This window comes from Plectropomus leopardus, chromosome 20 (assembly GCF_026936395.1).
Source record: "Plectropomus leopardus strain MGB_pleo_1.0 chromosome 20, ASM2693639v1, whole genome shotgun sequence".
In the NCBI taxonomy this organism is placed as follows: domain Eukaryota; kingdom Metazoa; phylum Chordata; class Actinopteri; order Perciformes; family Serranidae; genus Plectropomus; species Plectropomus leopardus.
The window spans coordinates 23,160,847-23,178,815 of record NC_142195.1 but is presented as its reverse complement, the minus strand read 5'-3'; the positions used below and the strand labels follow the sequence as shown (position 1 = coordinate 23,178,815).

Below are 17,969 nucleotides of genomic sequence, written 5' to 3'. Positions count from 1 at the left end.
ACACATTATATGGCAGAGACCAAAGTAGAGCTAAAAGTACAACATACTGGACTTCCATTACATTCTAAATGTATTCAATCCTCCCAAATATCACCCACATGTGTAAAGAGACAAATGCTTTGTAAAATTTTAGCTTCAATAGCTTTATATAGCAGCAAGGAATGTTTTTAGCTTAAAGTGCTGTTCTTCTTTCCCAAAACAGAAAAAAAGATGGAAAGTATTAATTCTAAAAGAAGGTAATCAACTGGGATATCTCTCTTGCTGTAGGCTTTATCAGACAAAAATACGATAGTTGGGCCACTAATTTACATTTAGTAAAGGACAAGTGCACTTATATGGTTAAGCTGATTGTTATATATTCATTTCTGGGCAAGGTTCCCAAGTACTTTAATTCATGGAACTCAAAAAGACAATATTATAATAGCATGTATTTTTCAGGGAATACTATGGATGTGGACATGTACAATGAAAAAAGGTCAGTGTAGTCCCACTGTTTCTCTTACTGGATGAGTTGTGCATTCAGCCTTTGAGAGGCAAGGAGTGAAACGCTGTATGTATGAAACATTATTTTGTACTTAACACAAAAGTGGCATCACACCCAAGGTCACTATATCCCTCACCACTAGCCAAAGCACAAGTGAATCTTTAGACGCCATGTTGTGTGGAAACAAATGATACATTTACACTTTTAATAATAGCTTTTCATTTGAGACTTGAAAGACCAGAAAGAGGCTTTGTCCTCTTCACTGAGACAAGCAAGGAACAAAACAGCTGACGCAGCATGCATCCACTCTTGGCCCAGTCATCCATTATTAGTCAGGACATAGCGATAAGCACGCTCCTTACTTTACAACACATCTTAGCAAGTCGCTGTGAGAGGTAACAACTCATCATTTCCTGTTTTCTCCTTATATCTCTGCTTTAATCTCTTGCAATCTAAAATACCATTCAACAAGGTCTTATAACTTCAGGATTTAATATCTTATTTAAATTGCAAGCTAATGCAGCCCCATATCCACGTTTTCCAAAACAACAAAAGCAACCTTGAACATTTTTATAGCTTCACAGCATGACTCCAAACATCTTGTGGAATATTCAGTTATGAAGCTAAACAATTGCAGTGAGATTCAAAAGACACAACATTTGCAAGAGTCAAGCATAACTGATGCGAATGCTGCCTGGTTAGACGTAGGCTCTGTGTTGTCTTCTTATGCATTTGAGCAGATGTCAATTTTCCTCTCATTACCAGAAAAATAAAGATAAATCAGGTAAGATTTCTTTGTTATGAGCTAGGATTATATGCTCAAGGAGACAACAAAGACAAATTTTAGCCCATTAAATGTGCCCTAGGGAGTTTTTCTTGTAAGCTATGCTTACATTCAGCGTCTCATCAAAATGCATTGTGTGCAACCTTGAGGTCTAACAAACATGCTGTATGCGTTTCCTCCCTCAAATAACAATTGCAAAGAAGATTTTGCAAAATATTTGTATATTGCATTGTTTACAACTATGCATGGGACTGGAAAGGTGCAGCATCCCCCTATTGACAAGGGGTAAAAAGTTGGCTGTTATACAATAATTATGCTAAATTTTAAATTTCGAACAGTATATAAGAAGCCTGTCTGAAAATCTATGAAAAAAAGTTTAAAATGTACAAATGTAACATATTCTTCTAGTCTGCAATTTAATGTGACATCAGCATCATCAGGTCAGGTTAAAGTGCAAGGGTCAGGTTATGATCAAACTTGGGGAGATATTTTGCAGAAGTAGTAGCAGTGTTTGTGTGTGGCTGGGGCTGTGTGCATGTGTTCTTTTTTATCATTCTGTGCCCCATCTCTAAATTTGGACTTTTTGTGGGTCAGTGAACGCAGCACAAGCAAAGCTCATCATGAGATATATTTATCCCTAAGCTTGAATAATTGATCAGTTGATCCGGTCAGAGCTGATCAGGTCGATGGATGAGAGCGGAAGCAGAGTGAGTGAATGCAAATTTTTAGATCCAAGAAAATGAACGGTTAAGTTTCACCCCACTGCACTCGGAACTCTTCTGCTTCATCGGAGACAACAGTACGCTTGGCGCTCCGAGAGTGTGGTGCATTTAATAAACACATGGTACATATTTTTCAATAGCACTAGAAAATCCATTTGTGGCGGCAGATGTTTTATTTGTGGTAGCCTGCCTCAAATAAATGAATGTGTGGGAAAACCTGGATGGCAAAGTAATAGCACAGACAGGCTAAACAGGCTGAGAAAGAACAGAAAATGGTATGTCGTTTTGAAGCTGGTTTTTAGATGCATAAGATATATTGCATGCTAGAGACATAACCATCAGGTTTTAATGGCAGGTAACCATGGAGCAGACAACAAACATACATCACATTGTGATTTACCCTGGGAACATGGTGAGCGGCTTCAGTGAACTAAATGTCTGACAGCATGCAAAATTAAATATTAGAAAATTTGGCACACAATAACTGCTGTGTTAACAGTTATGTGAGTACATCTGAGCAGTTTTCCTGCAGGTCCTGTAACAGCGTGCACATACACAGTCATGCACACAAAAAGTATCTATTCTGTGCAGCACCCCTCAGCAACAATATGTTCCCACACATATGCATCCATGTTTGCTCATGTGCACTCTTCTTCTTTACTCTTTACTCTTCTCTTTACTGGTTTTGTGGGTATGCACCAGGCAGACAAAACATGGGCCAACTCATAACAAAACCAAACTGCTCCATAGCTTTATAGTGGTCAGAAATTCCACATTGAACCTTTGCGGTTGATGCGTTAACTTGCAAATAAAAGCTGACATGTTTTTCTTCTGCAAGAGCCAAAATTTTTCCTCATGACATTATAAAAACTACAGAAATCCAGAACTGGAAAAAAAGTTTGCGTAAGTACTGTATGTGCTGTTTGTGGCAGTTTTGCTTTAGGTTGGAGAGTTTGCTGGTGCAGTAAAACTTGCTTGTTTGTATTCTTTTCAGTGCCAGTGATATTGCCCTGCTGCGCTGGCCTCTTTCATAATGAGGATGCTGTCGTGCATGTTATTTCACAGAAAATGCAATTTTGAGTAACTGCGCCCTGGGCCTTTACCCTCCCACCCTCGTGCAGCCCTGCGAGCCGAGCCAATCTCCAGGAAAACCAGAAGTGACAGGCTGTGGAGCCAGCTAATATTCTCTGACACATGGCATTGGGACCCCCTCACCTCCACTCAACATATCCAGCACACAGCAAATGGAGGAGAACATAGTGCAAAGACCTCCAATAAAGAGACTCATAGTGCAGCCATGATTAGGCACTGCAAGGATATCAGGGCACCAGATTACTCCGGAAATGAGTTGGGGAATGTCACAAATGAGGAGATCAACAAGAGGGTACTCAGAATGCACATTACGTTTATAGAACTTCCGCTGAGCGCACTTTACCATTCAGCCCGGTTCTGGCTATTTAAGAATGGAGAAGTATTCAAGATAAACCGGTGACATTTTCAGCGTGGCATTCAGTTCAATGACAAACAGAAAAGAGAGGAAAAAAAGCTTTTCATCTTTGCACCAACGTACGGAAAAAAAGATACAACCACATTGTTGTAAAGGTCACAGGGACTTACAAGCATAGATAACCAAATTAATTATGCCAAGCCAGGTCCTCAAGAAAATCGCCAAGATGCTTGATGAGAGCCGCCCTGTCCGAGTCCAAATCCCCTGGTCACTGTTGCTTATCGCCAGAGAGAGACAAGACACTGCAGTAGCTCATAATGAGACAGGTATACATGTCAATCACATGAAGAGTCGAGGCCTATGACGCACAGAATCTGCAAATCTAATGAACTGTTTTGCTTAAAATAACCCTGCATTGCGTTTTGGAGAATGTCGCCAAAGGCAAATATTAACAATGAACCGTATGTCATCAGCATTTTTTCTTATGAATAAATAGAAGGTAAATGTTAGATATTTCTGTCAGAGATAGAAGGTTAAAATCCATAACGAAACCACAAGGTAGACAAAATGTGCACCTTTGGTCTGGGGATCATTTTTAAGGTTTGTGGAAATTTGTAAAGGGTAAGTTTGGTATTTTTCAGCGTGAAACATTATTTTTTGAAACTGGTCCAGTATTGAGCAAAAGGACTGCAGAAGGCAGCAGCGAAACAGGCTGCAATGTTACCACTCCGGGCATATGCATAGTCAATTCACATCCACTTAAAGTGTCCTTTTTGCCACAACAAGTTCAAATTGTCGTTGTAATTGTCTGACAACTTATGGGAATTATACATACATAATTAGAGCTCTTTGTTAAAGAGTAAGATCCTTTTTGCTAAACCAAAAACAGCCCCCAAATCTCTATGTTCAAATCCACCAGACAACATTTAATAAATGATAATTTCATCATTGCAAAACATGCTTCATTGAAAGTCGACAGGAACAAAAATAAAATTCACTACAACCATCTTGGTTCATATTTCCACTGTTCCAACAACAATCACCAACTCTGGTTTGGTAGAAATAAACCCAGTTAGATGTGAATATATGCTAGTCTATACACACTAAAATTATTGTTGTTTAAATGGAGTCCCATGGAATTGGAGATAACAATTTTACGGCTGTTTCTGGTTAAACAAAAAGAATCTTATTCTTTAGAGGAGGTCTATCTCCATGGGATGTTTATCATAAGTTGTCAGACACTTAAAATAATATCTTGGGCCCGTCAGTGGCAAAAACAAGCACTTTTAGTGGACATAAATTGACAGTGTGAACATACCCCAAGTGGTTACATTGCAGCCCTTTTCCCACGGCTCACTCTATACTGGACCAATTTCAAAAATTGTTGCTCCCATTAGTCATTTTGACACAAAAACATTAGAAAATAGGGTCCAGGTTGAAAAATACAAATCTTACCCTTTATCACAACAGTATAATATTTAAATTTGGTGCGTTTCCAAAGTTTTGTTTAAACTTTTGTTTCAACATCACAAAGCCTCTATGCACAAAGCTAGGTTAATGAAGACAAAGTTTTCCCAGTTTGGTGTCTGAGAATTTGACTGGCCTGCGCAGAGCCCTGACCTCAATCCCACCCAACACCTTTGGGATGAACTGAAAAGACGGTGAGCCAAGCCTCATCAACGAATCAGTGTTGGACTGCTCAAATGCTCTTATGACTGACTGGGAACAAAACCCTGCAGCCAAGTCTTCCCAGGATAGTGGAGGCTGTAATAGCAGAAGATTAATGTCAAGGTTTTGAAATTAAATGTTTAACAATCACATTTGGTTGTAGGGTTCATCTGTCCACATACTTTTGGCCAAAAAGTGAAGTTTTGATAGAAGTACTTAGAATTATATAATTTTTTCACACAACAAGCAAGCGAACAACCAAAAAAACAAAAAAATAAAACTCGAATCCAGACCAAACCAAAAAACAAAGAAGGAGCTCACCAGGCAATTACTCCAAACCTGTTTTATCCTCCTTATTGTATTGATCTGCCCAAAAGGGCTAATATCACAATCAGAAAAAAATTACAATTTGCTTAATCAACAAGGTAAATTACTGAACTGTAGAAACTACTATTTCTGCTCAACCCCCTTCCTGTATTTTTGCTGTTTCTGTCTCTCCATGTGTATCCTCTGAGCTCTCACGAGACAACTTCCCAGCCCTTTGCAGGGACCTTTGGCGAGCTGGACCTTATCTGGGATTGCGTGCAAATGCAAATTTCCAACCACTGCTCAATCAGATCAAAGATTCAGATGAGCTGAACAAGGAAGGAGATACAGTAGTACTGTGTGCATGCGTGCGTGGGGAAGAGGGGGAGAGTATGTGCCTGCCTTTGTCTATTAGTGGGAATAGAGTCTGTAGTGTCACACCAACTTTGTGTAACATGGCCCCCTAGGCTTAAGGAAGAGGCCTGCGATGAGCCTATTACGTATGCAAACTGACGTCGCCCAAAGAAATACAGTGACTGCCTGTTTCAGGTCGGAAGGTTTAGGGGAGAGAAAACTGTGTGTGCTATCAGTATCACCACACAGAGGAATATAATACATGCTTATGCATGCAAGAACAGGTACACACGCGCACTGAAGTGTGCACCTCACTTTTGCAGTAATAGGTGTATCATTTGGGAGAGAGTGGCACACCCATGGCCGTTTATGGAATCACGACCGGGGCCAGAACCTCTCATCACCATCATTACCATTACCTATGAAGCAGCCGCGCTCGGCACAGCAGGGAGGCAAATCACTGCTCCCCTCAGGGATGCAAATTATCCACAGTTGCTCAGCAGCTGGCCAAGATGGAGACCCATCAGGGAGAAAGCCCTGGTTGCCAATAAACCTCAGCTTTTCCAGATCATGACGCTTTATAATCCCCACACCACAAAGATCTTATGAGAAAGTCATTTTGTCGATAATGAAGTCCTTTAACATTATTTTGTTGAAATAAGTAAAACAGTATGTCTGTGCTTATTCTAAAATAGTATGAAAAGGTAGAACATCCCAAATTGACAAGCCACGGATGAGAAAATACCCACAATTCATGTGTTTATTTGACTCCCATTAAAACAGACACAAAGCCTTTATCAGAGCATGTGAGCTTACAATTCATTAAATTACACAAGAGCAGAGTTAATACACTCTGCCCTTGTGTTGATCACAGAATTGGACCTGTACACTGGAGTGTGCTACCTTTACGCACTTTTTGGGAATATGCTCACAGGATTTGGGTTTAGTAAACCAACCATGAATCCCATTGAAGAAGCGCAACCTCCGTTGTCAAAACCGATGGCTGTGCTATATTTCAACTTGTGAAATGAAATTTAGTTAGTCTTTTCCGTGTTACACGCAGACAAACAGCATAAACAGATATTTAAAATGTTACAATTAGATTAAATTAAGTTATTAAACTATAAAATGGGCCACAAATGGAACAAATTATAGAAAAGTAGCTCTAACAGAAGAAAAAAAAGAGGAAAACTAAATTATTCTGTAAATGGAATATAATACATACCAAAAATGGTGTTTTAAATTATAGTGCAAATAGTAAACTTCAGCTATAGTTGTAATGAGGGTAGTATTACAGGCTTAGTAATGTGCCAAACAATTATAACCGAAAGTTGCATGTCATTTCTACATGGTGGAGTGCAGAGGATGATTTCCATCTTGAAACAGAGCAGATTCGGCAGGTGGCTGCACTTGTAAAAAGTAAAACCTGATTTTAGCAAATACTTGAAGAAGTTGATTTGCAAAAGCAGGTTCAAATGATTTTTTTCTGAGTTTGGAGATTTTGTCAAAATTAAAACTTGTGATAATTATGTGGTAGCGTACAGTAAGAGGACACAGCACTGTACAGATAATAGAACTGAAAAGCAAATGCAGTCTTCTTGAGTGGATTTACTCTGACCGTTTTTGTTGAATGGGGAACAATTGGTTACATGCTCCCTCAGCTCTTTTCATCTAACATGTTTTCTTTTAATCGATTTACTCTGTGAACGCTTAATCCCAGCAATCCCCTGACTGATCTGCGGATACTCAACATGATGCAGCCTCCAGGGTAGGAAAAAAGTGCAGCTTCTTCTCGAACAGATGCAGATTTCAGGTCACTAACCTTTCCTTGAAGTCGAGGAAAATCTTCCCCAGGCCGCTTCCTCCACTGACCATGTTCAGATCGATGGCTCGCAGGAGGCCAAAATGGACTTTTATTACATCCTGAGAGAACATCACAATAAACATTAGAATCATTCCAATGCAACCTTAATAATAATAATAATAATAATAATAATAATAATAATAATAATAATAATAATAATAATAATAATAATAATAATAATAACAAAATTCCATCACATAACATCATAAAATCAAAAACATAAAATGAAATGAACAATACAACATGCAGCAAAGCACCAGCAATCAGAGGTTTTTAACATTTTTCAGGCCAAGGACCACAGACCCCCTGCTACATATATTGTATAAAACTGCATTTGCATATTAAACTGGACAGATGAAGGCTCTCAGGCAGAGGGTCACGTCAGCCTCAGGCTGCAGTATTGACCTGTATTTGTTTGTCAGGTAGGTAAGGCAAGAAACTTCATTTCCACAAATATAAGTTGTTGCAAAATGCTAAATCTGTAGGATTTATTTTAATGAGCATTGTCAGAAATATTTAAAGTAAAAAAAAAACAGATTATAAAGCATAAAAGAAATCTTCCATAGAATAAGCAGAATAAAACATGGCTCTGTGATGACTTAAAATTAATTTTAAATAGGATGCATTAATTGCAGCTACAGTAAGCAAGCCAGTTTAAAGAGACAGGGTTTGTAGAGCATTTTTTGATTTTGTAATGGACTCCAGTTTGCCAGTCTGAGAAGGGAAGTGAGTTGCAGAGTTTACGTGCAGCATAGGAGGGAGCACTTGTATCCATTGTGCTGCGCTGAGGTCAACGCCTGGTGACAGAGTTAAATAGATATATAGATCTATACAAACTGCACAGTTACTTTCAAGGCTGTACAATAAATTAGGCATACAATGGTACATGTATTCATCCTGAAACGTTCAGTACAGCATGTTCTAGACCTTGCAATAATGCTCGTTTATATATCCGCATTTAGGTAACTGGTGCAATACTGAAATGTTCATTTTTGTTTCCTTGTAAACTAATAATTGCCCAAGTTGTACAGCAAGAGTGATATCCCATGAGCGCCTGCTAAGCTTCTCAAAAAGAACTGAACATGGTGTTTTCCTGCACAATGAACCGTAACACTAAAATCTCAGTGCACATCATAGCCTGGACTCTGCAAAGCATCACAACTCTAATGTATATACAACTCATCCTGCCATTCATTCAGCCATCCGTACACATATTGAATTATTCACTTGGTGTGTGCCACCTCCAGCCGTGCTGTATACACATCATTTTCTATGCTTGAGTGCGCACTCACCTCGAGATTGACAAAGATAGCCTCCATGTCCTGTGGACTCAAGACTTGCTTCAACGGAATCATGTAATTCTAAAGAAACAAGACACACAGGTGAAAACAGTAAATACGACTGAATTCTTTGTAAAAACAAATGTTGTAGCTCAAAGTGGTCCATTTCTTTTATGTCAAATATGTATTGATAAATCAAATAAAGCTCTGGCAAAGCTTTTTGCAGATCTGTAAAGATTTGTAAAGTATTTGAAGGACAGCAAAACTCAAAGTTAACAGCAGCAACAAATAAATTCAATAGCAGGCTGCACTGTAAAAGATGGAGCCACCATATCATCCTTCACGATGCATTAACTTTTTAATATCAGAATAAAACACTGTATCTGCCATAGCTATTTTCTATGCTGCACTTATGCTTACAAATGAAAAAAACCTGCCTATTGTTTCGCCAGCGTCGTCTCATGGCTGTCACATTCCATCATAATAATAGTAACAAATAGATCAACTAAGAAGCAATGCAAAAATGAGGCTTTATTAACCCCAACTCAATTAAGCTTAACGAGTCCTCTGATCATGAGAGGGGTTATTTATTCTCATTTAGGCTCGCGTTGGTCCAACAAGGGAAACACAGGATACACATTTAGTTTAATGAAATTAGTGGAGCGAATGATTTGCGGCACTCCATCAAATCGCGAATGAAATCTGTCAACACGGAAAGTGATGTGTTAGCAGCACTGATCTCGGCGATGGTTTATTACAGTGAGATGGTGTGTGTGAGTTTATGACACTTTAAGCACACAGAATTAGCTGTTCAAGGGATGCACGTCGAGTTCTGTGGGCTTTTTACAGCAGTAGTGATGTCGATTACAATTTTAGGAGAGGCAATATGTACAGTGTGTGAGTAATGGATCCCTCCTTTTATTTGGATAACCTCCGCAACACTGGTTTCCGGTATGTGTGTGCTCACGTATGCCCTTGTGATGTGCGCGTCTATACTTAAAGCCCCGGGGAGCAGTGTCTCCTGTGGAGGCTGAGCCAATAATAACCCTATCGATCAGCTCCTGTGACATTTGTGCTCCCCAACGAATCTGCCAATAGCTGACATTTCCATGCTGTGACCCGGCCCAAAGGCCTGATACACCAAACAAAGAAGAAGTGCCAAAAGCAAACTCTCACATAGAACTGCGTGTGCCAGAAAAAAAATGCACATAGATCAGCTTTTTCGAATGTATGTGCAAATGTAACAAACGTGCATGCTGTGACACTCACCTTTTCAATATCCTCTAAAGTCTTGTAGTATTTTCCTTCAGTCTCCTGGATCTCAACTAAGCAGCAGTTTCTTTTGTCATCTTCTGTCATACCCATTTTCTATGGTGAGAAAGAGAAACATAATAAGTCAGGACAACTGGACTGCATGGTTTTGGATTATTTATTATCTTTTTATTTACAACATAGTCAAGGTCTTTTTTTCTTGTAAATATTGTTTCCCATGTTTTTTACAGCTGTGTATTAGGGCCATTTTAGGTAAACAAATATGTATGAGGAGTTAGGGGGCTGGTGTAAGTCCTGGTAATGTCACATTTCGATGTTGGTAGGACGCCCAGGAAGGAATTCCAGCTGACAGACAGGTAACATCAACAGCACGACTTTCATTTTGAAACTATTTTTGATCCATAATGAGATATCTTGATTCAGCATTTAAACAACAGCCAAAGTCTGTGCCTGAACCAGTTTGTGTGCACAGTATGCATTCAGCAGCTCTATGCATCCCCAAAATTAGAATTAAAAGTCATCTAAGTTGAGTCACCCACGACATGAACACCAGCCTCCTGTGTTTGACCAATTCATCACCCAATTTTTTGGTGGTCTCTGTACTATGTCACCTGACTGTTTTTTTTTCTCTTACAAATTTATCACTTTAATCTCAAAGTATGCATGTTTTTATCTCCTAAATTTTCAACCTCAATTTCAGAAATTCTGAGTTGTCCATATTTTTTCTGATTATTTTTGGCTCTAATATGCCAATGTATTTTTTTAGCATGGTTATCAGGATTTTAACTGGTGATTGCCAGGAATTACATGACATTTATAAAGTCATGGAGTTAGGGCTAATGTTAGTTTGCCACTGAGTGTCTGTCTATATCTGTGACATGCAAACACTGTTTTTTCAAAGGGCCATACCAGCTTTTTTTATGTTTCACTCAGTTCTCAAAACACATATATCATCATAGCTAAGCATTTTGCAAACTCTGCTGTTGTGTTTCAGACATTTTAATATGTTTACAACCATTCCAAGTGGTCATTGGCTTCTATTAATTTCCAAACACTGTGAAATATATTACCTCACTCTTGAAAATTGCTGTGCAATCCATTAAATTATGTTATCTGTATGAGATAATGCAGAGCAGACTAATCCAATCAATTCACCACGCAACCATAATGTAACATTGATAATAATGAATGCAGACTTAATGTTGACCGTGATGGATTACATGACTCAAGCTGCGTTCAAGAGTCTGTTTTACTTTACTTCACCAGGATCATCCACTCATTATCAATATTGCTTTCCAGGGAGTCCTGACCATAAAATTGATTCGATTTGATAATTGATTTTCATTCTGTCTACAAATGAATGGAGAACAGTATAGCAGCTTGAACAAAAGGATAAATCCATCATAATATCGAAAACTGTAAATTATGTATTCAAAAGCAAAGAAAAGTAAACACTATGCACAGTTAATGAGCTGGACTTTACAAACAAATCTGGCACGGAGTAAAGTCAGGTGGTGACGATACTGACTTTGGCGCGAGACGGAGGCGTGTGAGCTCTTGTGTGCCACTGTATGTGTGGGCTGGGCGGCTGAATGTGGCATATGCATGTAGATGAATCATGGGTTTTTAAGTCATGCAAGCAGGCACATTGTGAGGGGGCGGTGGAAGATGGGAAAAAGATGCAAACTTATCCACATAGAGCGTTTCTCAAGAGACCTGCTGTCTGGGTGAGTCTCCATGTACGAACATGGGTATTTATACATGTGTTTCTTTAAAAGGACAATACAGCAATGCATATTGTAAGGACAATGGTGAAGAAAAAAAAAACACAGATGCTTCATTTCTGTGAGGATTTTCAATGATGTGGGAGTGATATGAGCAGCCCGACTGTGGAATAACTAACGAAGCCATCTGGAGCAGATTTGGCTGTTGATATCCACTGCAGATAATAATAATAATAAAAAAAGGGGGCTAACAATGTAGAAATGCAAGTCAAGTCCAGGCCTAAATCCAGCATGTAATCAACCAATCAGAAGCAGGGCTCAAATCCAGCAGGATAGTGTTTATTTGTCTCGTGTTTTGAGGTTTGTTGCGGCAGCTGGTGGTCCTCGCTGACGTCAGTTAACGCTGCAGTCACCGAGCTGAAGTCACAACTGGGCCCTGAGTCAGACTTTAAACCAGATGGGGTCTTCTTTACCCCGAGGCACGGGTCAATAATCGAACTGGCAGATCATTCTCTCAGAATGCTATGAATTTGTTTTTAATGAAGCGGCGGAGGGATTTAGCAGACAGGGTGGGGTGAGTCACAAGCACAGCGGCACTCACCTGCATGTATCTGATCTGCAGCATGGGAAAGGCAAAGCAGTGCAAGTCAGAAGTCAAATTTATCACCAGTTAGGTAAAAGATGTAAGTTTGTGAAGGGTATGATGTCATGCAACCCTTAAGGTAAGTGAGACGATGGCCCAATCCCGAAACGCCCCTTGCCTCAACCACTAAGAACCCCTACATTTTGCATGTTCACGTCTAGGGGTGGGGTGTCCAGATATTTTTGTTGGGATAGAAGGGTTGCGTGAAGTGTCAGGGCTACATGGCCCTCCAAAAAGAGTTTTTTCAGAGGCACAATTCAAACCAAGTGTTATGAGAAACCATGAGCTGTATTTTCTTTGTTAATACAGATTTCAAGGAGTAGCTGTAAAAATATGAATGGGATTGGGCCAAAATGTTTCCTCTGCTTTGCACAATTTGTTCATTGCTGAGCAGGCGGTAGTCTCAGGTGACCCTTTAGTTATACAGCCTCAAAGCATCCCGTATAATAAAAGGGAAGAAATTATGACACAATGTTCTCACCATGGGTTGTCGTACTTCCACCTTAATGATGTCCTCATAGATGTCATCCCCATCGTCCTCACACGGCACACAGTCGTAGATGTCATCCTCACCCAAGTCATGCTCACTGGGGAAAAAACACACGTGCACACGTTAGATGAACCGCTGTATCGAAACACAACTGTAACTCAAAAAGGCTCACATGTGCACTTTAAACTGCCCTGACGGCTGTGAGGGACTGAGCAGAATCACCAGCTCATTATCTCTCACGAGCTGTACATGAGGAGTGATACCGGTGTTCTCAGGCAAAGGGACACAGTGCCTGATGTTCGCAAACCTCGACCGAGTTTCGTTATTGAGTGGCATTCCCCTTTAATGTGTTTATGCTGCTTTGGCACCCAGCTAGCTAACTGACCTTTAATTAGGCGAACAGCCAGCAGAGCAGAGACAGTTACTGTGGAGAAAAGCGTCTTCTGGGAAAGATGCTCTTGCTCTGGGAGCCCACACTGCATCTCCCTCTGTCCTGTAGAAGCAATTATTGTTTGGGAAACTTATTGAGGCAGCGGAGACGCCTCAGCAGGAATACGCTTTGGCAAAGGGCCCATATTGATGTAGTTAATAACCAGGGAGCTTTAAGTCGCCGGAAAAGGAAATAAATGATTAAATACTGTAACTAAATAAGGTAGTGAGAGATGACTGCTGAATAATGGAGGACCAGGGTTCTAGCTTATGTGGTTGTTTAACCCTTTAACACGTTTTCTTGTGCTGCATTCAGGCACCTCTGCTTCGCATTTAAACCTCTGAAGATAAAGTGGTTAGATTTCTTTCATAAACACAGGAAAAATGTAATGAACAGCAATATATTTCCCAAAACCTACAAAAAAATAGTAAAATGTGACAAGGAAATTATGTGAAAATAAGCTTGGGGGTGTTTGTGGGGGGATTTATTAGATATTATCAAAAAACAAGTCACATTGTCATGGACAGATGTCAAAAACTTTTCCATGACTTTTCAAGAACTCTTTTTTCTCTCTCTCTCTTGCACCACTGGCCCAGCGTTTTTCAAAAATAATACATTCAAACTTTATTCACACACTTCCAGCGTTTCTGGCTTTGAAAAATAATGTCGTTTTGTTATTTTATTTATTTATTTTTTAAGATAACATGCCTTTTAAAAAACTTTTTCTGTAAGAATCGTCAAAAGATTTTGAAGAGGAAAACAAACTGGGACCCCTGCTAAAATTATGTTTAAGAAAAAAAAAAATACATTAATCACGACCTTCTTGAAATAATTTTCTTTTTTCCCCTACCTTTATTTTTGTGTTTATTTTCAGGTAAGTTTCTTGTAATGACGCAATGTTCTCAACATGGGTTGCCAGTTAAGTTGCTCGTCGCCCCTCCATGTTTTGGAAAGAAACCGAGCCCATTTGCTTAGGTGTTTAAAAAGTTGAAGGAAATTTCATTCACCTTAATTAAGGTGGAGGCAGTGTAATGTTCATACATAATGTTGCCATGAATTATGTGTGTTAGGTTGTGGGCTACAGCTTTTTTCTTTTTTAAATAAGTAAAAAGCTGTATCAATGTATCAAATAAACAATATTTGATACATTTTAGCTAACTAGCATCAGTATGCCGAATTAACTTTTAGCGGTGCGTGTTTGCAACCTTCGCGAGCGTGCAGACAATGTGACTAAATTGGGGTCGATAAAGAGAGGAACTTCAAAACATGAGGATTTCCAAGCAGGATTTAATATGCACCGATATTCGCATTAACTGTTGTCAGCCTGTCGGCATTTGAACAGGCTAAAAAGCAACGCCGTAGCAACGGCGTCCTCACGTACCGGGGACAACAGAAAACCTGTTTGGGACAAACAGATTCTTCTGGACGCCGCCGGGATGAAAGGACGCTTTAAACTCACTACCGACGCGTCGGGAAACCGTGTTTCTCTCATAATGTTACATTGTGCACAACAAACCCCTATAAAAACCAGCAGACGAAGAGCTTGTTACCTTTAGCCGTTAGCTGTTAGCAGCCGGTGGCCAAAGTTTACAGCTGACTGCAGCAGAGTTACATTTTGATGCGTTCAAGTTCTATTATGTAAAAAACGACATGATGTGTTCAATGTAATCTTGTAAAATGTAGTGTTTGGCGAGAAGCTTGAACAACGGGCCCACTGTTGTTGTTTTCATAACAATATAAAACAGATACTACAGAGGAATTATGATATATTAGACTATTTACACTAAAAAAGTACTTATTTAAATCCTGTTTTCATGCTGCTAAAAGGTGGGTATTTTAAAGATTGTGTAATAAATGTGTATGATTGAATTTGTGCTTGTTCCAAGGTAGCATAATAGATGTACTTGTTTGATCCCAAATTGGTATCTTCTTTTGTTACAGCAGCAACAATTAAAAGCAGTAAAAAATGTTAATACACATATGACACTAGAGAGAGAAATATAGCCTTTAGATACATTGCTATAGCATGTTAATGTAATACACATTGTAAGATATACAATAATAGACTCTACATAACCTCAAATATAAATATCCTACTAAAATATTGGGTTAATTACATCCATAGTGCATGTGGTAATAGAGCATACTATTACTACCAGTATATAAATAAAACAATGTGCAAATTTGTTAAAGTTACGGAGTGAGGTAAGGGGGGGATTGACTTTGAAACACTTAAGTCAGTTTTCATAATGTAGATTTCTTTGTTACCACAAAAGGGGAAATTAATAATAGCAAAAACAAAATAAAAAAAAACAACTAAAAACAAACAGCTGTAGCATTATAAGCAAAATTGCTATTGTTGTTGGCATGGATTTGGGCCCAGAAATTCACTATTGTTGCATCCCCAATAAAAATTATATTTTTCAATGATTTCTCTAAGCACATTTATTTGCAATGGATATCAGAGATAATGAAAGTGTTAGTCTGAATCTAAGTGTAGCATGCCCATGTGGTTTGATATGAGAGTCATGGCTTAGTCATGGCATCATAGCGATTGATTTATATGGGTTTTTAAGTACCATAACTGCTCTGACATGTGACCATTTTGATTCCTGGGCTTGTCGTTTTTTTTTAACACTAGTTTTCCTTTCGTCTCTGCTTTTTTCTAATTCAGTGAAATAAATAAATAAATAACATTAAAAATTGTACTGTTTAGGTTAAATTCTAAGAGTTTTCAGTCTCTACTCCTGGCTCCACATGCTCAAAACAGGAGGACCAGGGTTTAAGAGTCGCTGTCTTGCTTCAATGTCCTTGACCGTGACACTCCAGGGATGCTATTTTGTGCTCTGACCTGGCCCGAGTGGGGTCAAGCAAAAAGCGATCTCTCTTTCTGAGTGAATAGTCCTTCATCCAAATGCATCTGTGTGTGATTTCCAGCACGTATATCTACCTGTTTGAGTATTCTTGAGGAAAACACTTCATTCCTACTTGCTTAATGGGGGGCATGACCTGGCTGTAGTGGCACCAAACCAACAAGGTTCAAACCGGGACATTTAATTTAACTTTAACATCCCAGAAATGGGATATTTTGCAGGGATTTTACATACTTTATTGACTCATGAATAATCTAAAACGTGATTCATGGAAACAGGGTTGCAAATCTACGTTATTGGATTTTCTCTGCTGTAACATGGCTACACAAGAGCTCCTGCATCTGCCATCATTGCTAAAACATTCCTCCTCTCACTGTGTGTGTGAACAGGGGATGAAAATCAGAGAAGATAGATCTGCCCTCAATCAAATATTCAGCTTTGTCGTCACGCTCGTGCGGGGGTTGTTTGAAGTTTTAATTGAGGTTGCTCGGTTCACTCTCGGCGCCGTGCTTCTTCTTTCTTCATTAAGTTAAAGTGGTTCATGTTGAATGTGGAGAAAGGCTGTGTGGGAGGCCAGCGCCGTCCCATCAGTGTCTCCTCTCTGAACTCCGCGGACTGATGACTTGTGACTGATGTGTTGTATCATGGGGAAGTTTTTCGGAAAGGAGATGTTGTACTTCATTCTGCTCTAATCCCTCAGAGACGGTATTAAACAATCCAGGTCTAGTGAGGTGATAGGAATATGACTTTTAGAGAGATCTAAGAGGAGCAGGGTCTCCAGGGAGAGCACGGAGGAGGAATTATAAGGTAGTACATTTTATAATACAGAATTATCACAAAAAAAAAAAAACATTGATAAATATCCACCCAAACTGGCGTGACAGGGACTTTCAACACACTTATCAAAACCCACCTGTTCAAAATTGCTTTTAATGTGTAATTAATGTCATATGAGCTTTAATGTTGTGTGTATTCTATTGTGTATTTTTGTAAAATCGTTGAGTACCTTGAAGAATAAATATTAAAATGGATAAAGGGGGAAAAAAAAGAAAAATGTGCTGGTGATCCTGAACTTCTCAGTAGGAAATATTTAGTTAATTGGTGATGACATTTAAAACCCTTCCTCTTCCCCAGCTGGTTATTTTGTTGATGTCCAATACTCCTTTGAACCAATCAGTCAATTCAAGACATGAGCAATTCTTTTCATCAATGATTACTGATGACTGCTACCTTTCACTGATGTGGCTGAGGTCCATTTAAACCTCCTCCTTTTGTCGTTGCCTTCATTTTGATAATCTACTTTTTCCTAATGATTAAAAATTCAAGATCCTCATTGTCACTATGCAAGCACAACAAAACTGCAAACATGTCATCCTCAGTGGTGCATACTAGTAAAAAGAAAATAAAAACTTACTTCCATTTAATTTAGGACAGATGTATGTGTTAATAAATAATGAACATTAAAATATTAAATCCTAGATACAAAATAAATTGATATTATCCAAAATATTTACAGTACTAAGTATAAACATTTATAAAAGTGCATTGAATATGGAAACATCAGCAGCAGCAGCACAGCAAAGAAATTTAAGGATGCTGTAGAAATGTATAAAATCAGTGGACTGATA

The 17,969-nt window shown here is 38.9% G+C and overlaps 1 protein-coding gene across 11 annotated transcripts in view; it reads right to left on the bottom strand.

Annotated features, from left to right (window-relative positions):
• The window catches only part of vav2 (vav guanine nucleotide exchange factor 2), a 267,876-nt gene that overhangs the window by 70,610 nt on the left and 179,297 nt on the right, over positions 1–17,969 (bottom strand). For 10 of the 11 annotated variants that reach the window (XM_088071147.1, XM_088071150.1, XM_088071151.1 and 7 more), the window contains exons 5-8: positions 13,030–13,135; positions 10,179–10,277; positions 8,922–8,990; positions 7,588–7,688 (exon numbers count right to left, since the gene is read on the bottom strand). In XM_088071147.1, coding sequence (XP_087927273.1) covers positions 7,588–7,688; positions 8,922–8,990; positions 10,179–10,277; positions 13,030–13,135 — 375 coding nt within the window. Of the gene's footprint in view, positions 1–7,587; positions 7,689–8,921; positions 8,991–10,178; positions 10,278–12,506; positions 12,517–13,029; positions 13,136–17,969 lie in introns of those variants that run through there. The other variant, XM_088071154.1, reaches the window with a different exon arrangement.